This window comes from Molothrus ater, chromosome 4 (genome assembly GCF_012460135.2).
Source record: "Molothrus ater isolate BHLD 08-10-18 breed brown headed cowbird chromosome 4, BPBGC_Mater_1.1, whole genome shotgun sequence".
In the NCBI taxonomy this organism is placed as follows: Eukaryota; Metazoa; Chordata; class Aves; order Passeriformes; family Icteridae; genus Molothrus; species Molothrus ater.
In genome coordinates, this window is record NC_050481.2 from 63,374,486 (window position 1) to 63,398,261 (window position 23,776).

The 23,776-nt window shown below is 39.2% G+C and overlaps 2 protein-coding genes across 4 annotated transcripts in view; both read right to left on the reverse strand.

Annotated features, from left to right (window-relative positions):
* The window catches only part of HTT (huntingtin), an 81,359-nt gene extending 68,007 nt beyond the window's left edge, over window positions 1-13,352 (reverse strand). For both annotated transcript variants that reach the window (XM_036381564.2, XM_036381563.2), the window contains exons 1-7: window positions 13,047-13,352; window positions 7,275-7,358; window positions 6,738-6,858; window positions 3,160-3,219; window positions 1,132-1,211; window positions 594-732; window positions 220-361 (exon numbers count right to left, since the gene is read on the reverse strand). In XM_036381564.2, the coding sequence (XP_036237457.1) occupies window positions 220-361; window positions 594-732; window positions 1,132-1,211; window positions 3,160-3,219; window positions 6,738-6,858; window positions 7,275-7,358; window positions 13,047-13,147 (727 nt within the window). In that variant the 5' untranslated portion in view covers window positions 13,148-13,352. The remainder of the gene's footprint in view (window positions 1-219; window positions 362-593; window positions 733-1,131; window positions 1,212-3,159; window positions 3,220-6,737; window positions 6,859-7,274; window positions 7,359-13,046) is intronic.
* Window positions 13,353-15,867: 2,515 nt separating this feature from the next.
* GRK4 (G protein-coupled receptor kinase 4) overlaps window positions 15,868-23,776 on the reverse strand; it is a 38,653-nt gene continuing 30,744 nt past the window's right edge. Inside the window, exons 15-16 of one of the 2 annotated variants that reach the window (XM_036382222.2) lie at window positions 21,707-21,829; window positions 15,868-20,273 (exon numbers count right to left, since the gene is read on the reverse strand). In XM_036382222.2, the coding sequence (XP_036238115.1) occupies window positions 20,220-20,273; window positions 21,707-21,829 (177 nt within the window). In that variant the 3' untranslated portion in view covers window positions 15,868-20,219. Of the gene's footprint in view, window positions 20,274-21,706; window positions 21,830-23,776 lie in introns of those variants that run through there. The other variant, XR_004980121.2, reaches the window with a different exon arrangement.

The window sequence follows — 23,776 nt, forward strand, 5'->3', positions numbered from 1 at the left end:
TTACTTACTAGCACTGCAGCACAGAGAGAGAGACAAATAGCTTTAGAAGTACCTTTATCTAACTTAACACCAGATAGAGAAAGTATCAGCAGTTTTCAAAGTATCCTTCCTTTACCTGAAAATCTTTCACATATGCAAAGTGATACATATTCTTACATGGAAAAACATGTAATGTTATTTACACATAAAGCCAATTAATTTTTTTGCCCTGAATCTTACCTAAAAGCACATTCAATAACCAGGCATAAAAATACTGTGTTCTTCGTGAATGTTGGCAGATGCTCACTGCTGATCCTGCTGCTGTTCGACGGATAGTGGGGGAACTGGATTTAAGATTAGCTATGAAAGCCTTCAACAAAACCTAAAAACAAAGACACCTTACTTAACTTTCCATCAGAAGTGAACTAAGAAGGCAGCAAATGTATTTTTCATTTATTCAAAGCATTACTTCATGCACATCAAGCAAAGGCAACTACTGCCTTAATTCAGGCATGCAGCTGTAACACTGCTTTCTGTACCATGGGATGGTAATGCTGATAACTCCCCATGCTTTGGGATTTAACAGGGAGCACTAGTAGGGTAAAGAAAGGTACCTTAATCTCATTGTCATTTGCAAAATTGCCAAAGGCTGCCATGATTTTGGGTATTGCTGCAGCCAGAGTCTCCTGCACCGACTCCTCAGGTCTCTTACTGATCCGTGTCAGACAGGGCAAAAGGTTCACCAGGTATGGCCTAAGTATGGCACAGGAGAAAAACTGATCTGAGAGCAGAACTACTGAACCCTGCTAAGTATTTTTAATTCATACCCCAGTTCTGTGGTATTACTAAATCATACAAAATACAGAACATAGGAAAAAAAGAAGAATCTTCTGAATGCAAGAGAAGAATACACTTTAAAAATATACAAGTCATTATCTTTACAAGTTTTCCCCCCCCTACTGTAATGTATAGCATAGAACTAAAACTCCACTTAAAAAAACACACTGATGAAATAAATTCAGAGAGAACAAGGTGATAGCAATTCCTCCAACCTCCTAATTACATACTTTAACCTTACTAACAGTAACATTTTGTTAACATCTGTATTTCTTTAAAGGTTCTTTGGAAAGTTCATTATTAGCATGTGTTTACCTGCACTTCTGAGGCCGAACTAGGTGGGCAAGCTCCGCAAATCTCCAGAGTGCAGCACGCAGACTTCTTGAAGCACCATTCTAGACAGAGTATATAACTATCACATTTCATCAGGCAAAACCACTTCCTACAAAAAACTGCCTATAACATACAATAGTGTATATTTTACTTAAACAGATAAAAATATAAGGTGTCTGGAAATCATAAATTTCCTTTAGCCAAAAGGAAGTCAAGTCACTTCCATGACTACCTTCATTTTTCTAACTGGTATTAGGAGTTTTCTGAGTGATCTAAAAGGAATAGTAAGGAACACCACAAAAGAAAAGTGTCTGAGTTCTCTGCTCTGCTGAAATCTGCTTAAAATACCACAGAGAAAGGCATCAGCCAACAAAGAAACACTAATGAGAGTCTGAAAATCACTGTAACACTTGCAGAGATATAAATACAGCACAAAATTGACAGCAGAGAAGATATGCAAATAAACAACATTCAGCTTCTGAGTGCACCAAAGGAAAAATCAATATATTGATCTGTAGCACTTCACAATGGATTGACTGCTGAAGTTTAGTATCTGTTTGCCTGGACTGACACCTTCCATTGTGCACCTGACTTGAAGCAGAATGCCCTTACATTAGTGTCTAGGGATGTAGCACAATTCCTTAGTGTTGCTGCAAATATAGAAAACTGTGGAAGTCAAGATGCCTAGGAGGGTGTCTACCTAATGTAGTTCAAACCCAACCAAAATGCTTCTCAAATTGAGTCCCCTGAAGACAAAGCTGAGATGTTTAAAAACTGTCATTTCTTTATTACTGTCTTCAGCTGGTATATCAAAGGCTTGCAGCCTTGTTAGCATGACAAGTAAAAAATACTTGCATCTGAATTGCAAAACATCCACTTCTCAGGCTCACAGCCAAACAACAGATTCTGGCATGGCTTCTGATCCTGATGCACAAACAAAATTCAGTCTGCTGGGTGCTCCTGTTGCATATGCTACCTCTCTCTCACCTGTCATGAATCCAAGAGCACCTTTCAAGAAGAACATGCCAACTGAACAACAAAATATTTCCTCCTACACCTGGTTATAAATGTGTAAAAACTTTGGAGCAATTTGTATGTTGGTTATTTTCTGTTAATTAGGTGATGTCCATTTCCACACCCTCAAAAATACTGCATGACATTAAGGTACAGCAGTACAATAAAATATCCATACATCTACATCCCTACATCTAACACAAGAAAAGCTATGCATGCACATTGGTTTTCTGACTTATCTTCTAGAGCTCTGTTATTCCCTCCAAAAACAAACAAAAAAAAAAGCCAGTATCATTACTACCTGACAAGTAACACCTCTATTTTCTGTCTATACAAACCTGGCCACATGTTTATAGATGCAAAAGACACAATCTCAGTGATACTGTCCTAAACATGGCCTTTCTCTTCTGCAGTCACAAACTTCAAAAAGGCTATTACTAAATTTCTCCCTGTGGACATAATTGAACTGTAGCTTTTGATACCTAGAGAGATGCTTCAGTATTTTTCCCTATGCCTCTGTAAGAAGCTGTAAGTACACATTATACATTCATAAAGTAGCTGTAGCAGGTTACTTCAAGCCTTAATTCTCCATAAGGTTGTGACAATTAAGAATGCCACTGTCCTCCATCTACTTTCCATCACCCTTTTGGTTTGAGTTATTCTTTCCAGCTGAGTCAGTGGAGCAAACAGCATGAATTACTCCTTTGGGTGGGGAGTCACTAAGGCTAACTCAAACTGCCACTCAAACCAAATGCTCACACATTTTCTGCCAGGTAAACTTTCAGGAGTAGTTAAATACAAACAATGGGGACAGCAGTGAGGAATTCAGTAGAATAATACTTTAAAACAGTCACAAATCCTTCTAAAAATGAAGATTTGACCTCGATCTTAAAAGACAAACTACTAATTTACACTAATGCTACATTCCAATATACTAGAACACAGACTAAATACTAATGAATTTAGAAGAAAGAACATGAAGGAAAAATCACTCACCTTTTTAATCTCTTTATAGAGTTCTAACTGTAACCTGGGAAGATTGGAATCCATCAAAGCCTGCAATAAAATGCATTGAGAACATACTGTATCAGAGGGGAGGTGCTCTACAGGAAAAATGTTACACTTGCAGTAAAACAGCTTCAACCAAGGCACAGAACTATCTAATGGTCCCTATATTTGATGTATAACTAAGGAAGTGATAAATACTGAGAAGAGACACCTTTATCCTTCACACTAATGTGGACACACTCCACAAACTCTAACACTTATTTGCAGTAAATATTGACTGTTTTACTGACTCTACCTGCAAAAGGCCATATGGGATCAGCCTACAAGCAGAGCTGACCTCTTGTGCTTTCTGGCAATCACCAGAAACAGCTACTCATGAACAGAACATTAAACCACAAGAATAGCATTCACAAACAGCAAAAAAGGCACTCCCTGCTACACTCCCCCACTGTCAAGCCAGCTTCTACTATTTCTCAAACTGAAGCTGTATTTGTACCATTACCTTTAACAGCTCCTGAAAACCCTCTGTTTCATGAATCAGCCAATTTTCTGCATCCAGTTAGTACACACACCACAAGGAGCTCTGCATACCAGAAGTGTCACATCTCAGGATCCAACCAAGCATACAGCAACAGGGTTCAAACCTGCAGCCTGGCTAAAACCCAGTGCACATGACATGAAAGCAAGCACATAGAAGTAGTAATTTTCTGTTCACCCCAACTTGATAATTCTCTACCTTCAAAGTATCAGAGAATAAGAAGATATGAAAATATAATCAAATATATATATATGGGTACCCTTCCTCCTCCACTTTTTTCCCTAGTGTATACTACAATTTATGAATATTTCCATCAGCTCTTCCTCTGATGAGATGAGACCCCCACACAATCTGAAAGTGCCTACATTGTGAATTCATACAGTGCTACATTGTGGAGTATTTAATTTTTTATTCCTTGCCCAATAATTTCTCCCTTTCTACTTTTCTATCTGCCTTCCTGGCTACCACCATTAAACTCCCATCTTCACAGGATTACTCATCATGACTACAAAATCTCATGGTACCCACTGAGCTAGAAGCCACCACTGCTTCAGCACAGTGAGTGGAATGCCTGTGGCTCCTCCAGAGCCTGCTCTCCCCAGCTAAAATTGAATGCTCCAAAACTCCATTCACCCCAGTTACACCTGTTACAATACAATGGCATTGTCTTCCCCAGAAAAATCTTAGCTGGGTTGTATCGTTATATTAACATAAGCAACCCAACTATAGACTGAAGGTGCCAGGATGACAGCAGGTAGGATTTACTTCACAAAACTTTGTTTTTATGAGAAGTTCACTGTCTCTAAATATATATATATATATTTGAGGATATCAAGCAACACAAAAAGGCCCCAGCTATTATTTGGCTTTGAGTCTAAGTTGTCCTTACAACACACCCAACTACAGGAACTCTTTTTGTTAGTGTATAGCTGTATTTTTAGCAGACTAGAATCTATAATGTCATCACTTGAAGAAAAGCATAGTAAGCTCTAAACTGCTACAAGAATAAATTGCAGTTACTGAGGCCAATTGTACTGCAATCTGTGTGAACAGTCCCCCCAGTATCATTAGCACAGAGAATACTACAACATCATGCATCAGCTTTAGAGACAAGACAGCTTGACCTTACCCACAGAAACCTGCAAAGTCCCACCTTGGTGTTTTTTCTTTTAAAGGTATCAATACAGTTTTTTAAATTTTGAGCCATTTACGCTGTCTTTGAGGTTCTGACAAGTAAGTGTAGTGATAACTGAAGATGACTTACAGAGTGTTTATCTAAAGTTACATGCTCAGCCTTGTCTGTATTTTCTAGTTACAGTAATGAGCATAAACTCCAGGCAGACACATAGTTATACAAGTAATGCTTACATCTACAGACTTTTATTTCAAGAGAAGCTACAAAGTATCTTTTGCTAAGTAGCAAAAGAATTAGCCTCTAAAAATGCCTGATACTAAAAGATGGCTGAACTTTGACTAAAATGCAAGCTTAGGGGCACAACAGCTCTACTTACCACAAGCATCCCTGACTGGCACTCACACAACCAAAAATAAAACTGGACATCTTTTTGTTTCTGCATTTATACACAAGTGCCTGCACAAGTTGCTAAATTGCTTCCACACAACATAAAGCACAGAAACAGAATACAAAGTACACCCAGCTTCCATAACAGCCTGATACATCCATGTGTGTGGAATATCACAACTGTTACCACTTCAGAGCTGAGACCAACAGCCAAGCTTAATGACTGACAGAAGATGCCAGAATTTAAAACCACTTTAATCTTGAAAACAAAACAAACTACCATACGAACATTTGGGCAAAAAAAATAGGCTTTTCAAGTTACCGTGAAACATGCCAGAAAGCAAAAATATTAAATAGATTACAGAATTTATGAGGTAAATTTTATACCAAGCCTACATAAGTGTTTCGTGGAAAGTAGAAAATAAGCTTATATTCTTTAGGACTGTTTCAGAGCAGCTTTTAAAGCAAATTGAGTTAAATAATAACGTATGCATTTCACAGAGTGCTCTCCCTTCAACAGAAAAACATTCAAATCAGAGTGAAAAGAGCAAAGTGCTATTGGGCCAAACAAAAAAGCAAGGAACTCACACTTCCTCATTCCCTATCATTATGGAACACACGACACAATCTGTAAGCTTCTCCATACAACTTCCAGCCACAAGCTCAATCCCCAAAACTTAATTTGTTCAGATATCAATGTTCAGTTTTCTTGCTTCTACACACCCCTTCATAGGAAAAAAAATTATTATTTGCATATTTCTAAAGCACTTAAACTTTGCATCAACTAGATTATTTATGCAAGTAAATAACAGGTCTTAAAGTTCAAGTATTTTAGAAAAAAAACAAACCCAAAAAAAAGGAAGTGAACACAAGCCCCCTCTTGAAGCAGCAGCTTCTACAAATTACTCATAAGGTTCATTTTAAGATACTTTAAATCAAGATTTAGACCTTGCATGACCTCCTGTGAATGCCCATCTGCTGTTCTCCAACAAGCTCTTCACTCTGGATCACAGCAGGGGAACAAACAATCTCCAGAATACTATATTTATTCTAACTTCTGCCTGAAATCTCCTCCTCCAAGCCTCAGCAAACCACACTACCTTTCAGTCAGCTTTTAAACAATATTTTTACCTTTCCTCATGCTAAGTGTCTTTATGTTTACAGAACAATAATAGGAGTATTCCTCCTACACAGGATGATTTCAGAAAAGCCCACATTCCTGTTTTGGTTAACTTGAAGAGAACAAAGTTAATGAACAATTGAAGACAAGAATAGATCACAGCAGTGAATTACATAAGACAAGTTAAAGTTAAAATGTTGATTTGGGCATAGAAACCTCTCCAAAGAGAGAAAGAGCACATACAGAATTTAGTACAGAAACCTACCTAGCCTCTTACATTATGAGGTATTATCAACAGTAAGAAAGGCAACTAAAAGAATATCAGTAGGAATTCAGACAGGACACTGCATCAAGAAGTGACAAAATGTGACAGTAAAAGCTCTTACTTTAATAACTTTATTAAGGCATTCATCTGCAACCATTCGGACATCAGATTCTGCATCCTCACTGCAGAGGAGAAAGAGCTCCATAGCAATGCCCAGCAGCTTCTGAAATTCTGGGGAATTCCTAAACAAACAAACATTAGAAAATTACAATGTGTACCATGAAAATGAGCACCAATGATGTTTTTGAAAGGGTTTTGTAATCCAACTACATATATACTATACACACATATTCGAGAGAAGACATAATTTCCCAACTCTTTCTACTTAACCTGGTCAGGTATTTGACCTCTGTGCTGAAGTTTTCCTGTCTGCAGTAGGAGGAAAGTGCCCACTCCACCAATAGGTAAACAAAAGTCCTTCTTAGATTTTTAGTTCAAAAAAAACCCATACAATTTCAGTTTTAAATAGAAGCTCAGCATTTAAAACAAGCAATTATAAGGAATCGTCCCAACAACTAAAACTCTGAAGTTGTTATTCATCCTAATGAATTAAAGACATTAATAATAAATAATCAATAAATTAAAGACATTGCCTTACCTTAAAGACTGAGCAACTATGTTTTCACATATTGTTAGACAATGATTCACTCGATCTTTCTTGGTAGCTGCAAGTTCTTTCTTTCTAAAGGAAGAACACAATGATGATGTGTGTGAGACAAGAGTTCAACAGTGACCATTCAAACACCTGCTGAAGTAATGTCTAATCATTACTCAAGAAAAAGATGCATTTGCACTCTCTGGTCACTCCATAAACAGCTCAACACCAACTACCTGCAGAGCCAGGACTTCATCTGCAGCTCCTGCTGAGAGCACATGGGCACACAAGCAAAGGAGAAATATAAACTTAGAGAAAGAATGAAGAATGAATCATTTAACAGGGAATATCACATTAATTCCATAACTTTCACTGAGAAAATGCTTGAATGAAAACTGAAGAGTAAAGGGAAAGGATAGAAAAAATTATGCAGCCTAGAAGAAAGCAAAAATAAAAGAAATTGATAGAAGAAGGTTGGAGAAAGTAAGCCATGATAACAAAAAATAGCTCTTTTAAAAAGACCCTCCTCCTACATAGCATCACCTTAGACTTTTTTGTCTGCCAATGTCTTGACACTTCGAGTTGTATTAAATGGGCCATTTGCATCTGAAGTGCAAAGGATGACAAAGCAATGCCATCACACACTACATTCCTCCAAAGGTAACCACAAAAACAGCAAAGCCCAAGGCACAGTCTGCCCATTGAGAATAACATCCCTACAGTAGCACTTGGTATAGCCCAGGAAAGGCCAAGCTGAGTGCACAATAAAGAGAACAAAATGCACACAAACAAAGAATGTGTATTTACAAACAACAGAGAGTACAATATGAAACACTTCTCCTTTGCAAAATGTGTTTAACATTGACTTCCACGTGATACAAGCTCTTGGAATAGCAGCTCTTCAATAGCAGCTCTTCCCTGCTCCACCCCCAAAAAAGTAACTGAAAAAAGAGAGTGAGACAGACTCCCAATTCTGACTGGGAAATTTTATTCAAGTCTGCAGTCTCTCCTACTCCTAACTTTACTGACACAGAATCACTTCTAGGAAAGCAGATGTTACTTTTAAATAATTAATCAGCAGCAATACTGGAGCAAAACCACCCACCCAAAGGTACCTCTGCTGAGTGCTTCACAATAAAGAATTACCAGATTTTCACTGACATTCACAGAGAATCTCCCTTTTGCTTTCCAAATGAAAATTGATAATTTTTAGTATTTCATTCTCTCAGTAAAAAATAGCAAAAATCATGAAATAGCAAAACAGTGTTTCTGAACTAGAAGTTGGAAAGCAATGTGAACAGCCTTGAGTTACATTAATAGTAACACAACATCAAGGGCCAACAGCAAGTAGCCAAGAAAGCACATTAAATTCAGCTAACTCAAAATACAGTGTTTGACAAGTGTTTTTAAAGAACTACACTGCATTATTTGGGAACTTCAGCTCAAATAACAGTAGAGGCTTCAAAAAAAAGTCATTAGTATCCCAGTCATCCCAGTATCCCTGTCCCTTTTCTTCCCTCAGTCTGGAAGTGAGGGGTTCAAAAGTCTGTGTTCCCAAAATTTCAGTTTTTCTCATAAAGAAAATCTCATCTCATCCTAGAAATACTTTCTACTTTTATAAGTGTAAGGAATAGCTCTGAACAAAGCCATTTTTTCTGTTTTAGTTTGGCAGCATTTTATTTAGGCAAGCTAAACAGCCAAGAGGATCTCTTCTCGGACTTAAGACACTGGCAGAATATGAGCAGACAACATGAATTTGCTCAAGATACAAAATGTCTTTCTTTCTCTCCATCTCGAAAAAGTGTCAGAGTCTTTAGCAGCATTTTAGATCATCTCTAACAAAAAACCAAATACTGTCCAAGATGTCCAACTGATTTTGCAACATCAGCACCACTGATGAGAGCAGGCACCTCAGAAAACAATTAAATCATTTCAACTTTCATGCTAATTTTACCCAGCAGTCCCAATCTCTTATGAGCACCATTTTCAGTACATATTCAACCCAAAAATACAACAGGCACATCTGAACTTGCCCATAAGCTCACTCCTTCAGATACAAGACATATTGAAAATCCTGCTGACAAAGGCTACTTCCAGAATAAAGTTCTCTATTATCTACACATAAAACAGCCCTGAGCAAGGCAGGCAGTGGTGTTCAATACTGCTCAGACTAGCAGAGATCAATCTCTTGGGCAAATTTCTGTAAACAGAGAGCACCACTAACACAAAATCTACACCTTGCTGAAATAAGTAACTTCAAAACTTAAAAAGGCCCAGCTAGAGAAAATATAACTTCCAAAAAGATAATTTAAAGAAATGAAAGGTGGAAGGAAAATGCTTAATGTATATTATGTACGTGCACATATTCTGTGCCTACAGAGGGAAAAAGGTAATCAAACAGTATCCAGAGAGAAAACACATGATATTTTTTAGTTCAAAAAAACAAATAAAGCTCTATTCAGAAGTATCATGAAGTCCACAGACTAACTACTGATGAGCATACCCAGGGGGCCAACAACAGCATCACACATTTGATGAATCAATCACACACATCTGATGAGTAACAGAAGGCAGGAGATGTGGAAGCAGCAGTTATCAACAGGAAAGCTCCATCTCACTTACAGAGGAGTTTAATCTCCTGTGTACTTCTACACACCAGGAAGAGTAACAAACAATGTAAGAAAACCAGCAAGCCCAGGTAATTTGGCCCTCTGAGTCCAGACGAGCTGACTACAAGGGAGTTGCAGCTCCGACGCTCATTTTTATTAGACCTTGGAATATGTGAAGAGTACAGAAGTTCTAAAGCTGAGTCAGGGATAAGAAAAAAGGGCCAAACCAAATGGCTTGACATTAATCTTGACAAAAATAACAGAATCTAAAACCTGTTCTTTTAATAACAAACAGAAATATGAGTGGATCAAGAAATAAACTCAATCCAAATACAGGGGATACTGGAAACAAGGTGTAGGAATGCAGGATTGTAGTGATGGATTGTCAAATTAACCAGAACTGCTCTACTACACACCCTAGACATGGTAATGCCAAAAAACCATCAAGGAACCATCACTTCTGACAAGCAGGGCAAAATGTAATACCAGTGCAGTTTGTGTGATCTTCAGTAAAACAACAAATTAATGCTAGGCCTCCATATAGCACTGATCAAACCAATCCACGACCACAGCTTCAGTCAAACATAAAAGACACAGAAAAATGGAAAAGTATTGAAAAAAGCATATTGCTTGGGCTTTTACAGTACCTTTTGCTGTAAAGGTAACAGAATCAAATATTAAAAAAATTGAAAACAATTACAGTAAGTGACTATTAGAATAAATTGACAAGAGAAAATGTAAAGAATCCACTTTTGTATTCACAAATCAAACTCTAAATTTTTACACCATACTAGTAAACTTTGAAGTTAGTGGGAGCTTTGTGATCCAAAACAAAACATCCAATTTCTAACAAAATGTCAGAGACTGAAAAAGCTGAAAAAAATATAAGGAAGAAAATTAGTTGCCTAAGCAGAAGTGTATAGAAGCAATATGACAGAGAACTCAAGTTAAGTTTACACAGAATGAAAAAAAATCCCAACAAGAGATAACAAAGAGGGGACCAGAGACTGACATCTGACTGTAAGGCATAATGTAAGCATAACACATGATTATTGCTGATTAAAATCTCTTGAAACAGAAAAAGGTCCTATCTTCTTGGTAAAAGCTTGGATTTAATTAAGATTTTCTTAAGAAAAGAGAGGCTATCAGTATTATCAAAAGTTCTGGAGTCATTGTCTTACAATAAAATGAAGAAAGATATAGAGACCTGCTGGGTAAACAATTAATTCTTCTCTACCCCAATCTCTCTGATCTTAAAACATTTCATAGGAGGAGACAGTCCTCAGTAGGATGGTAGGAACTTACTACACAGAACTACAAGAGATTTATGTGTTATTTACAGAGAACCACAACAAAGATGAATGACCCAAACACAATTTTCCTTTCCAGTCTACTACAAACAAGAGAAAATAAATGCAGATAGTATTGTGAATTACATTCAATATGTCACCTGCTATTTCACTGAAAGTCTGGGTGGCCTCAGCAGAGGCTGCCACAATAGCTTTCACTGGCTTTTATGAGCTCAGTGCTGTCACTGAATCTGTCCAGTTCCTGGGGGCATACAGTCCCATCAGCTTTCTGAAAACAGCCTATTTTTAAACACAAAGCAAAGTCAACGAGGACAACTCCAACAATATTTTTTTAATGTTTACAGTAGAATATGCCTAAATTTAGACCACCAAACCAAGCCTAATATCACAAGCATCACAAATAATTCTAAGGATTTTCTCTTGAAACACGATGACCTCTCTCACCAGTTACTTTCAACACAGAAATTTGAACAGCACCTAGGAAAGACTGGAAATAGATGTTCATCCATGTCCAAAAAAAAAAGCACAAAACAGAGCAATTAGTCCCAGCAGACCAGTAGGACACCTAAGAACAACTAGCTCATGACAAAGATGAGTTTTCTCACCTCTTAAGCATCAGAAGTGTGGAAATGCATTGTGATTGTTTCAGACAACACTGTCCAGAGAAGAACAGCACCAACCGTGATAATTTAGTTGGCAACCGTGTCAGAAAGTGCAGAGGGAGCAGGTGGCCAAGAGCCCAGAGCCACTGCCCTGCTTCCTCTGCCAGCACCACAGCAAACTGCCAAGTTAGAAGTTACCTGCTCCTCAACCCTGCTGCTTCTCCCTTCTCCAGTAGTATTAGTGTGACTCATGTGTTTATCCCTAAACACCTCCCTGCCCTCACACGTGCTCGGTAAAAGGCGGTGGTGGAGGGTGCAAACGCAAGGGGCAGCACCGCGGCACTGAACAGCTCCTGGTCCTGCTCCACCCAGTGATGCCCCCCAAGGGGAAACGGGCGTATCTCACGGATCTAACACATTTATCCCTCACATTTAAGAAAGAAAAAAGATACTAGGAATATTTAAACGAACTTCTCTTAGGTGTCTGTGCAGTACATCTCAGCATGAGAGTATAAATGAACTTTGTCACAAACAGTCATCCTTCTGAAAGCATCAGAGCTCAGACTTCAAGTCTATTTAAACTTTCAATTCACAACTATCAAAACTTGTTTTTAACTTCAACGTGAACTTTCAGGGCACTGCTCTTATAAGAAAGAAGAAATACGACTGAAAAACAATCAACGTTTAAAGATATGAAAAGTGAATAACAGAGTAGAAGAAATTTCTCTTGCTCAGCCCCAAATTCTCATTTCAAGGAAGCTGCACAATCAGCTGGAGAGTTCAGAGAAAAGACACTCATGCAGAAAGCGTCAAGCACAGAAAAACAAGGTCTAACAAAAAGCGCTTCAGCAGTTAACAGAAGAGAAAATGCTGAAAGTAGTGCTTCATTCAAGTTATGTTTAAATTTTTGTCTTTTTTGCAGCAGTGCACTAGGTGAAAAAAGGTTTTCCTTCCCAGACCAGCCTGTGAACCGGACAGCATTGCTGTGCCTCCCGTCCATCTCCCGCACTAGGGACTTTTCAAACGCACTCGCCGCAAAAGTTACTCCAGATCTGAACTTCGGCAGAGAGCGGGCAGAGCACCGCGACACGGCGGTGTGTGTGTGTCTGCGGGAGCCGCCAGCTGCCGGGGGAACGGGCAGCGCCGGGCCCGGCTCGGGGCGGTCCCGGGACCAGAACCGGAGCAGAACCGGGCCGGGCGGGGTGTTGGACCCGCGTGTGGAGAGCCCCCGAGACCCGGGCGCGGGTCACTCACGGTCTCTGGAGCGGCTCCTCGGGGAGGGCAGCGGGGCCCTGCTGCTGCTGGAAGGAGCGCAGCGACTCGAAGGCCTTCGTCAGCTTCTCCATGGTGGCCATGTCCGCTCCGCCCGCGCCGGCGGCACCGGCCCGCGCTCCGACCCGCCCTGTCACGGGCGCCTGGCGGGTCCGAGTGCTGTCCCGCTACCGCTGGCGCTGCCCCCGGGCTCGCTCCCGGCGCTCGGCCGGCGCTCTGGCGGGCCCCGGCCCGTCACAGCCGCGATGAATGGGGCAGGCGCCGCTCGGGGCCGCGGGCGCTTCCCGTCCGCCCCGCCGCCATCTTGATCCGTCCCGTCGGCCCCCGCGCGCGGGCCCCGCCTCCGGGGCTGCCCCGCCCCTCCTGGAGCCGTGCCGCGGCTCGGGGCAAGACTGCGCATGCGCACACGGCACCCCCGGCCCGGCGTCACGCGCGCCTGTACGTAGGAACACACAGGGGAACGCGGGCAGCGAAAGGGGCGGGGCAGCGACGAGAGCGACAGACGCTCAGAAGGAGGCTCCGCCCATCGCCGCGTGCTGGAGCGGCCGTGCGCTGCTGTGCGGCGCCCCCTGTCGGCAGCGGCCGTGGCGCCCGGGCGGTCGCGCTCGGCTCCGGGCAGCACCGGGCCGGGCAGTGCCGGGGGCGCCGCGGGCGGGGAGCCGGCCCTGGGAGCCCCTGGCAGCCCCTGGCACTGCCCCGCGGGGAGCCGCGTTCTCAGCGGCACCGCACGGATCGCCCCAGCAAGGCGGGAGCAGCCGCTCTGTGGCCGCACGTCACGGGGCACAGCGGGTAACGCGCCAGCCCCCGCAGCACAAGCAGCGGCCAAAGGCGCTGCGGTTTTATTTTAGGCTGCGGAGACTCTTGCAGGAACAGGACACTTAAAACTTGGCAGCGTAAGTGCTGCCCTTTCAGCCCTCCTCTCCTGAGTGGGGACCTGCTACATCAGAGGATACTTCTTGCGCACACATATTAAATATACAGGATACAAGAGAGACTATAGAATATTTAAATCGTTGATTCCATTACTAAACACTTAGAAAAAATCCACAGTACGATGAAGTTTCCAATTGCGACCACTGATTTTAATATATCTACTTGTTGATACAGACATTAAATGACAGCTGATAAGAACTGGCAATTCAACTTATCTCACACACATGAAATTGGTTCCAGCAATAAAAATGGAGAACAGCTCTTAGAAATTCTAAGAAATTTCCAGTAATTCAACTTGGTTGAATTAACATGAAGGAATGAAGCAAAGCTTATGTCCCTGAATATTCAGGCTGACAGAAGTCATAGCTAACATTCTTGCCAAATATTCACTAGAACAGTGCTCTCTCTGCAGTTAACTTTATTAGCATGTTAATAAAAGACAAACCATTTGAAACAGTCCTCTGAAAGGAAACCTATCCTTAGTCCTGAAAGCAGTTCAACTCAAAGCAAAACATTATTTCACTATAGAAATGCTACAAAATGTGAGCTCTTAAGGTAAGACCAGTATTTCTCCCGATTATTTTATCATAAAGCTTGCAGAAACGTTTCTCTGGAACATGTGGATAATCATGAATTTTTTATTTAGCAAATGAGACATGATAAAAGATGACAGCAGAGTTGGAACGCTGCACACTCTGTGCATGTGGCACTCCACACTTTGAAATAAATTTAAGCACAGCAAAAAGAGCATCAACTCTTATCAAAGATTAAACGAGCCATCAAGCAAGCCAGGCCTTGCAAGGCTGTTGTGAAGCTTTGGATCAGAGTGTGCCGGTCCCCGTGGGCTGCTGACTCACCGAGGCAGTGCCTGCCCACAAGCTCGCTGCTCTTTGTTCTCCCTGCCTGAGCTCCATCGGCCCAGAGGCTCGTTAGCTGAGAGCTAACTGGGAGGTAACTCAGGGTATCAGATTTTTCTTTGGTCAATACCTTATCAGTAGGTTCTCCTGGCCCAAACTGATCCGTGGTTTTGCGTGGATCATGTCACTGATCTGCCCCACAACACCTGCACCGGCAAAAATAAAGCCATGTAAACCAGGCAAGGGGCAAGAAAACCCAAGGCAGGATTAGAGAACAAGCATTTTTGTAAAGTAGGTGTTGCCACAAAGAAAAATGAAGTTCCAATTAACAGTGCATACCTAAAAGATTATAATCTGAAATTTAGGGTATGACAACTAATTAATCTCAGCCTCCAGGAGAAAAAGAAACATGCTCTTAACTTGTCTCTTAAGTTACCTCCTGATTTAATGTTTTTAAGATGAGCATGTCAAGAGTATTTTTCACCTTATCCTGAAGTCTCACTTTGGCCAGCATTTCTGCATTTCCATGGACAATTCAGCAGGTACTTGGTCCCACTCCATGAGACTTCAGGAGCAGTCTCAGTGGCCCACTGGTTTGGCATATGCACGGACAATCTGCAATATGTCACAGCCTGGCTGTGTCTTTTTAAGGTCATTTAATTTGAAGCCCTTTTGGAGAGCATTTGGGGGCTTTGTCCTTCAACTCATGTTATAAAATTACAATACATGTGCAAATGAAAAACAGCCCATGCTGATAATTCCGTCTTTTCACATGGAAATTTATGCAGAAGATCCAGACCATGAGATAAGGTATCAAATGAGCCAGTGCAGCAGAACTAGGGCATTTTTTCCTGGATTCAACTATCTTACATTGGTAAAAAGCTTACACTATGCAGGAGACATTTTCTGCTTCAATAAATTGGAAATTTAATTACAATTTTCTTTTTTTTTCCTTTTTCTATCCCAGCTACCACAATAGGCATGGTAAATAAATCACATTAGACAGTAATACATGTGGTTGAGATATGTGGCAGTGTTTTGCTTTTATTTCAGGAATTACAATGCTCGAACGTCCAGGAAAACAGCTCACACAAGAACAGTCAGTGGTTTGGAGATGCTGGAAGTAACACATCACATTTAACAGTCAGCTTCCTATGCCTGGAAAGAATTCTGGTGGTTTGGACATGTCTGAATCATGGAAAAGTTACCTACATCTCATGTGCAAAATTTAAGTTACACCACAAGAACAATTATGAAATAAAAAAGAATGTTTCATTCAACAGAAAATACATCATCATCACCAAATAAGCCAAGTGAGTAATTAAAATCAAAGTAAATATGACTTCAGCTTAAAGATGCTTTCCAATAATTCAAATTTAACTTCCTAAAGAGAAGTCTTTTATGAAAACCTATACTAAAATGAAGATGATAATTCCAATGTTAAAGTCATATAATGTAAAGTGTAAACCATAGAAAAATATTACTTTTATTGTCATATTTTAGTAACTTGTAAACAAGGTATTCTCCATTCATACAAATGGCAATGAGGAAATTCTCACATCAGTGTAGTCTGAAAAATAATTGAAGTGTATTCTAAGAATGGGTTGTTAGTTGGTTTTAATTGCATTTATATTTGCTTATATATTTGATTTATAAACCAGATGATTTTATTCTGATTTGGAGATAATTCTCTTTCATACTCAAAACGAGTCAGGACTATTGCTTTAAGAATGATTTGGGGAAAAAAAAAAGAGACACAAGAGATATTAAAGGCTTAGGTTTGTCAATAACACTCTTGTTACAGACATACCACAGGGTTTTTTTTCCTATTTACTATTAGTTTTAAGTGCTCCTTTTTTCAGCTGAGACAGTCCTGTTGTTTTTATAATACGAAACAACGCCATCTCTATATTTTGAACATTCCTCAGGGGGCAGGGAAAAGCTGACAGCTTTCTTACTAGAAAAAACAACCCTGAGGCATGAAGATTCTATTCTTCTGGTCGCAACATTGAAAAGCATTAAGTAAACCAATAAGACACTGGTACATTGTTTCACAGTTTCTGAATTTTGAGCTAAATAGAGAGGTTTGAGGTACTCACAAGCAAACATGAAGATTTACATACACAAATGCTTGGAAACACACACCACAGGAAAGGAGGGTTGATCTCATGCAAATAACTCCATGGAATTCCATAGGTCTTTCCAAATCTTGCAGCAGCAGAACATTGGGTTGTTAGAGCCTTCTAACACATGGGTCTAGAGAATGCTGAATTACAAGAAGTTATGTTGGCTTCCCCCATCCCATCCCAACAGTTTCATGTAGTAAAAGGCTACATAATCTGTCAACACAACCTGGTATTTTGCCCCTTCGTTGTCCCAGTTTTGTCCTAAAAAAAATCAAGAGCTGAGTTCATATTCAATTTCTCACACTGTGATATTTTGCTTTCAGGTGTTCTCCCCTCTCCTTAGCCTTTCCCTGCTTTCAAGATGCACCTCCAAGCTCCTTATACTCCAGAGAAGGCCTTTAACCAAGGTAGTCACCTTAGATTAAACAGCATAACATCTTCCCCTCCATGTGCTGTGTAAGGAGACTTATGCTGATTGCTGAGCCTTCCACTTCCTTGTTTTTTCTAATTTTCCAGGGGATTCACATCAGACAAGATGCAGTCATTATTACATGCTTGTATTTCTAGCCAAAAAGGATAAATTTATAGGACAATAATGCCATCTTGAGCCTATTGGGGAAGAACCAATCAACTAACCAAAAAAAACCCCAAACCCAATGGAATTAGGTCATAATCCTGCCAACATGTACTCACTCAAAACAATTCAATAGTAGTATTCTGAACTTAAGAAAAAATTTATGAAATTAAACTAAGAAAAACATCATAAAAACAAACAAATTCTCATTTTTTACAAGGAGTTCCTTTTTCCAAAGAAGCAGACATGTAAATAACCACTTCTTAGGAACAATTTCCCTTTTCATTTAGCCCTCTTTCTTCACAGTTTCCTGGAAAATATATGTTAACCCCCAACACTCTAAAATAGAGAAGTGATTTTTATTTTTTTTAAGATTCTTCTCCATCCCATACAGAAAGAAAACTTGAAATACATGATAAATAGACTTTGAGATTTTTTTTTAATCTGTTAAAACCAATTTTCTTCACAAAAATTTTTCTTCATAAAAATTATTCAGCTCGTGTCCATGGTATTCTTGCCCAAATTTCAAGTTACCCTACACAGACATTAAATGTGGACTGTCACCCTGCATGTCTGCTGTTTATACAGTCACCTTTGCCTCAGAACAGCAAGCCTAAGATCTTAAAAATTCAAACCCCTTCATCAGGGAAACAATGACTTCTCCAACCATGTAGGTATTTATAAAACCCTTCTGTTGCTTCTCCATTTTTCCATTCCCCTCTTTTTAGAGTTCTTCTATTGCTGTGGTACAAAATAAAGAGGGTCAGGTCAGACTGCCAGCTCATTGTCTCACACATAATGGTTCTAGCCAACACCCTTACTTCAGATATTTCTGTCAAGTCTCCCATCCCTTCACTATTACATCAGACCATCTTCCAGTAATTCATTCAAACTCTCTCTCCCTCTGCCAATTTCTCCCTTTGTACTCTCTAAAAGAGTAATTTTGCTGTCTTGTGTGCTGTTTTAGACTGGAGGAAAAATGCACTGAAAACACAGGAAAATAGGCTCATTCCTCATTTCTGTGGCACAGTAGTCAAGAGGAACAATTTCAGAGAGACACCAGATGAGCCCCAGTAGGGTTCTGCAACACACTGGTTTTCCAATTTTTTCAAATTCTAATCCATTAAAACTTTGTCTTTAGAGACTAAATACTGTGAATTAAAACCTGATGATGGGCTTGAATATCAAATATATCTTGTGAGTTTGTCAGAAGCAACTGAAGTTTCTTCCAGTGGGTTTGCAGATCACAAGAGGGACCTTTTTGAGGCGGGGGTGCTATTCAGTTGCTCTGTGTGTACAATACATGTGTGGTCCAGTAGGTGCCCCAAAGAATACATGCACAGTTGAGACAAGTCTTGAGAATACAGAACAAAATATGAAACTAAAATCATGTCTCCAACTCCATTATATTTCAAGTATCCAATCCAATTTTGAAAACAGAAGAGGCTCTTAATGAAATGTGCTCTTTAAATTGACTCTCATACCCAGATGAAGTTTTACTACAAGTTTACATAATAAAGGGTCTGACCTACAGTGAGTCCAGAAGAATGGAAGTTTGCCTAGCTTTCAAGCAGCTTTTGTCAGTTTTACTAATGGACATCAGGTAAACATAACAAACTTCAATACCAGTTCCACATCTGTATTAAGCAATCATTAAAACCATATTTTAATGTTTTTGTTTTAAAAGGCTATAAAAAATACTTACATAATTAAATTCAATACTTAATGCTACCTTGCCCTTCCCCCAGTGGCAGTGATCACTGTCAACCCTAGAACATTGCATATTACAACATAAGCAGAGAGGACATTAGTAAGAAGAGCCCATGCTTTGTTTTTTAACCCATTATAAAACCATAACATCCTACATGGAGTTAAAAACAATTCCATTTACAGAAAATAAAAGAAAATAAAACTGTGTCCCCACAGGTAAAAAGAAATCGTTTCATTAAAGACAACAAAATTTTGAAAATATAGTTATAAAATTTTGGCATAGGTCAACTTGCATGGTTCATGCCGAGAAACTCTGTGGAGAGGATGTGTAAGATGGGTAGGAAAGAGAAGAATGGGATACTTCAGTTTGAGGATTAAGCTAAATGCTCAAAGTTCTCTTTATACAGAAATACAGAAAGAGATTCTACAGAGCCTGACAATAAAGAGCAATTCCTAATAGCTGGCCACAGTGCACGGAATTCCTTTTTTTTCTCTTAGCAGTTGCTTGAGAGATACATTAGGTAATAGCACTGCCATGCTGCTGGATAATACCAGAATTATTAAATTTATCAGTACATCAATTTTACCGTTAAGAAAATTGCTAATAAAGATCCTAATGATCAAGAAGAGTTTTACCAGGAGCATACAAAGTCAAGTTACAGTGATGCCATAGATACTATCTCTGTGCTTTAAAATCCTTTTAGTATTTCTAGATTCATTCCACTGGGAAAAAATAATCAAGATAAATCAAATACATACAGAAACACACTCACTCAAATGGCACTCATTGCTTTTTGTACAATTAAGCTTTAGTGAAAATATACATCTTAAAACAAATGAAGTACAAATGTACAAAAATCCTTGAACTCAGATAAAAAATATATATAATACAATTTGCTACAGAGATATAAAACATTTAATGCTTGCTCATCCTTTCTGATGAGCATAAAATGATTTAAAGTCTGGAGGACTCCTGCTCATCATCACTGCAATCAGACTTAAAGCAGACCTGAAAGAGAAGACAAACAGACAACTCAGCTGCAGAATTGATACTATTGTTCATTTGTGTGTTTTATGGGGTACAGAAAGGCTGGGGGGGTGGGTATTTTTCCAGCACATTTTACTCCATCCTAAGTAAATGCTTTGAAAAACTCAAAGGAATCCATAATCTCAAGCCCAAATCTCAAATTGTTAAAATTTAATTAAAGTTCTTTCCTTCTTTTAACTTCACAAGACAATTAACTGCAATCCTATTAGTTCAAAACCAACTGAAAACTGTCAAACCATATTCATTTCTTAGGACTTCTTCTCAATACATAGAACCATATCTTGGGACAGGTACAAATCCTGCTGATTTTTGGTTGGAAAAGACTACAGTAAGGCACAAGCTTTAACTTTAGCTATGTGAGAATATCAGTACACTCAACCATCCCTTCTATTCCATTAGTCAAAGTGGGGGGAAAGTGTATTTGAAAAGATGAACTAAAAATGACAGGACTATTATACATTCCATTAGCATTGTACCATTTTAGAAAGGTGAATTGCCAGCTGAAGACAAAAAATTTCTTCATGCAATTTTAATACACAGCCTTGCTGTGGCTACTTAACAATATGCACCTAGCAATTTTAAAATTCCATTTCTGCTTGAAAGCAAAAGTAATTTCTACCCCAGTGTTCACTATTGGAATATACTCAAGCTTCTCAAGATATTTCCTCTCTAAGTGCAGGCACACTGAGCAAGCAGAATTGTATATAACATTTTCAACTGCAAACCTTTACAAATAGTCTATTTCTTATATCCTCTAGACAATTACAATACATGATGTGTCTTCTAGGTGGTAAATACTCAATTCTCTGAACAGGAAATTCTTCTACTAAAGAGTAGAAGTCTGTGTGTAAGAAAAGGCTGTGCATTATCAGCTATGTAAAGATCTATTATGTCATTGTTTTGGTGAAGGCATTAAACTGCCTAAGATATTTTAACATTTGTTTCATGGTGCTTCTCATTTATTTTGGGGATATTTCTACTTATTTACTTATTTATTGGATAGATACTTATTTTTGCTTATAAACTTACTACTTATTACTAGTTTTACACAGGACCTCAATTATCTCTGAAGACATGTACACAGGTTTCATTTAAAAATGGTAAAATATATAAGAAGCAAGACTCAAATTAAGCTCTTTAGCAAAGGAAGGTCTAGAGAACAGTTTTTAACAGAACCCAGGTAACTAGAGGAGGACAGAATGCTGAGGCAGGAAAGCCTCCTGTAGTTCTAGGGATTGCCATAATTTCTGAAACGTGGTGGAGGGACAAAGCCATTACAAACCCGATTTCATTAGTTTCACTATGCAGTGAGCAACTTGGTTTTCCTATCACAAATTAATAATAATAACAAAAGAATGGAAATTAATTTAATGAAAGAAAATAAATGCCCTTACCTCTCCACTAAAAAGTCTGTGAAAGAAGCCTCTCTTTGGCTTAGGAGACTTCTCTCTGTCTGGTGACACAGTACCATCAGTTTCATATGCATTGATATCTTCAAAGCATCCCGTTTCAATCATCTTTGAAACATATGAAATATAAATGAAATATCCATAAAAGCCTCTCAAACAAGTTGCAGGTATTACTTATATACTCTGGCTGGGTACTCCTAACACTTAAAAATTCATCAGCCAAACTACACCACTGTCTCCAAAAGGAAGCACAAAGCTGACATTGACTCTCCTTGTGCACTCAGCCAATAAAGAATAGCAATGAGAGCACTCTCACACAGGTGTCAGGTACTCCCTTGCCTTTTTTGCATTCTTGCCTTTCTTATGCTCATGATGCAATAAAGAGAAGCTTTTAGAACCAGAAACAGATTTTCCTTTCAGGTATTCTGTTCATTTTAGAGCAGGCCAGCCAAAAAAAAAGAAATATCCCTATGCCCTGGACTGAACTTAATTAATAAACATGACATGGGAGGAGAAAAAAAGATATAATGAAGATGGGTCTCTGGAGAGAAGCAAAGGATTTTGAAATAATCTTTGTCTGTGTACACAGAAACAAAAGAAATAAAACCACAATTACTGGGTACAGAAAGGACACCAGGAAGAGTGAATGCCAAAATACAACCAACAGGCAGGGTCAGAAGGGTGGGAGTGGCTAATGGCCAAATCCAGCTGGCATTTACGAGTAAGTGCCACCAGTACACACCTGTCACAGCAGCTGGCAGCCAAAGGAATCACAGAATCACTGGGTTGGAAGAGACCTTCAAGATCATTGAGTCCAACCCAACCCTAACACCTCAACTAAACCATGGCACCAAGTGCCACATCCAGGCTTTTTTTAAGCACATTTAGGGATGGTGACTCCACCACCTCCTCAGGCACACCATTCCAGTAATTTATCACTCTTGCTGTAAAAAACTTTTTCCTGTTATCCAACCTATATTTCCCTTGGTGCAGCTTAAAACTGTGAATATACCTTGTAGAGGGAGAGAGGTCATAAAGAGGAATAAGAAGAAATGCAGCCTGCTTTTGTTGTAAACCAGGACATTGGGTAAATTATGGAATGGTGAGAGAAAGTCTTGAGAGGCAAAAATTTGAGGGAAAGCTCAGTAACATGAATTAAAAGAAAAAATAAGCACAAATGTAAAATGAAATCTGCAGTTCTCCCTTGAAGAAAAGGAATTGCCATCACAAGAATTCTACAACTACTTCCAACTTTAACCCTCTCTGCAGGGTTAGTTATTAAGCTGCAGTGCATTTTTTAATGACTAGATCATATTCTGAAGTTTAGAATTACAACATAGTATAGGAAATACTTCTTTCTCCAAGGCTCACTGTTTCTCAGTGAAAGCTCTCTATGTCAAATGGCACCTTTTCAAATATCCTTAATGTAAGGCAAAAAAAACCAAAAGGAAAACAGAGGGGAATGTACTTTTTCCTCCAAGTTATTCAGAAATTGCTCATCTTTTGTGTTCAAGCTTTAAATAAAATGCAATCATACTGGGAGAGAAATGACATTAGTAGAATTCAAGACAATAGTAATTTCAGAAAGTCAAGAATAAATTATAATGGGGACAAGGCATTCATAACCAGAACTACAATTTTAAGTAATTGTTACTGAGTGCTCTTGCTGAAACAGTAAAATAGATTTGAATTGCATGCAGAGGCAGCAGAATTCTAGTACTCTATGCAGACTACTAGAATATTCATTCACCAGGCACACAAAACACTCTTAAGGGAAAGTCTGACTCAACTGATATTGAACTGTTTGTTTGGAAACCTTGATAAAGGTGAGTCTGCAATTCTGTATTGCTGTCACTTGGATACTCTATTGATACACAGGCTATACACAAACAGCTTGCACTGCACCTATTTGCTTTTGAACACTTGGAATAACATTGCATCCCTCTCCTGTGAACAGCAACACAGTAACAATACTGAGTAACATGGGACTGAAGAGCAAGGAAAGGGTGGTCTTACAGATGCTAATACTGTTCTGTAAACTGTGCCTATGATGAC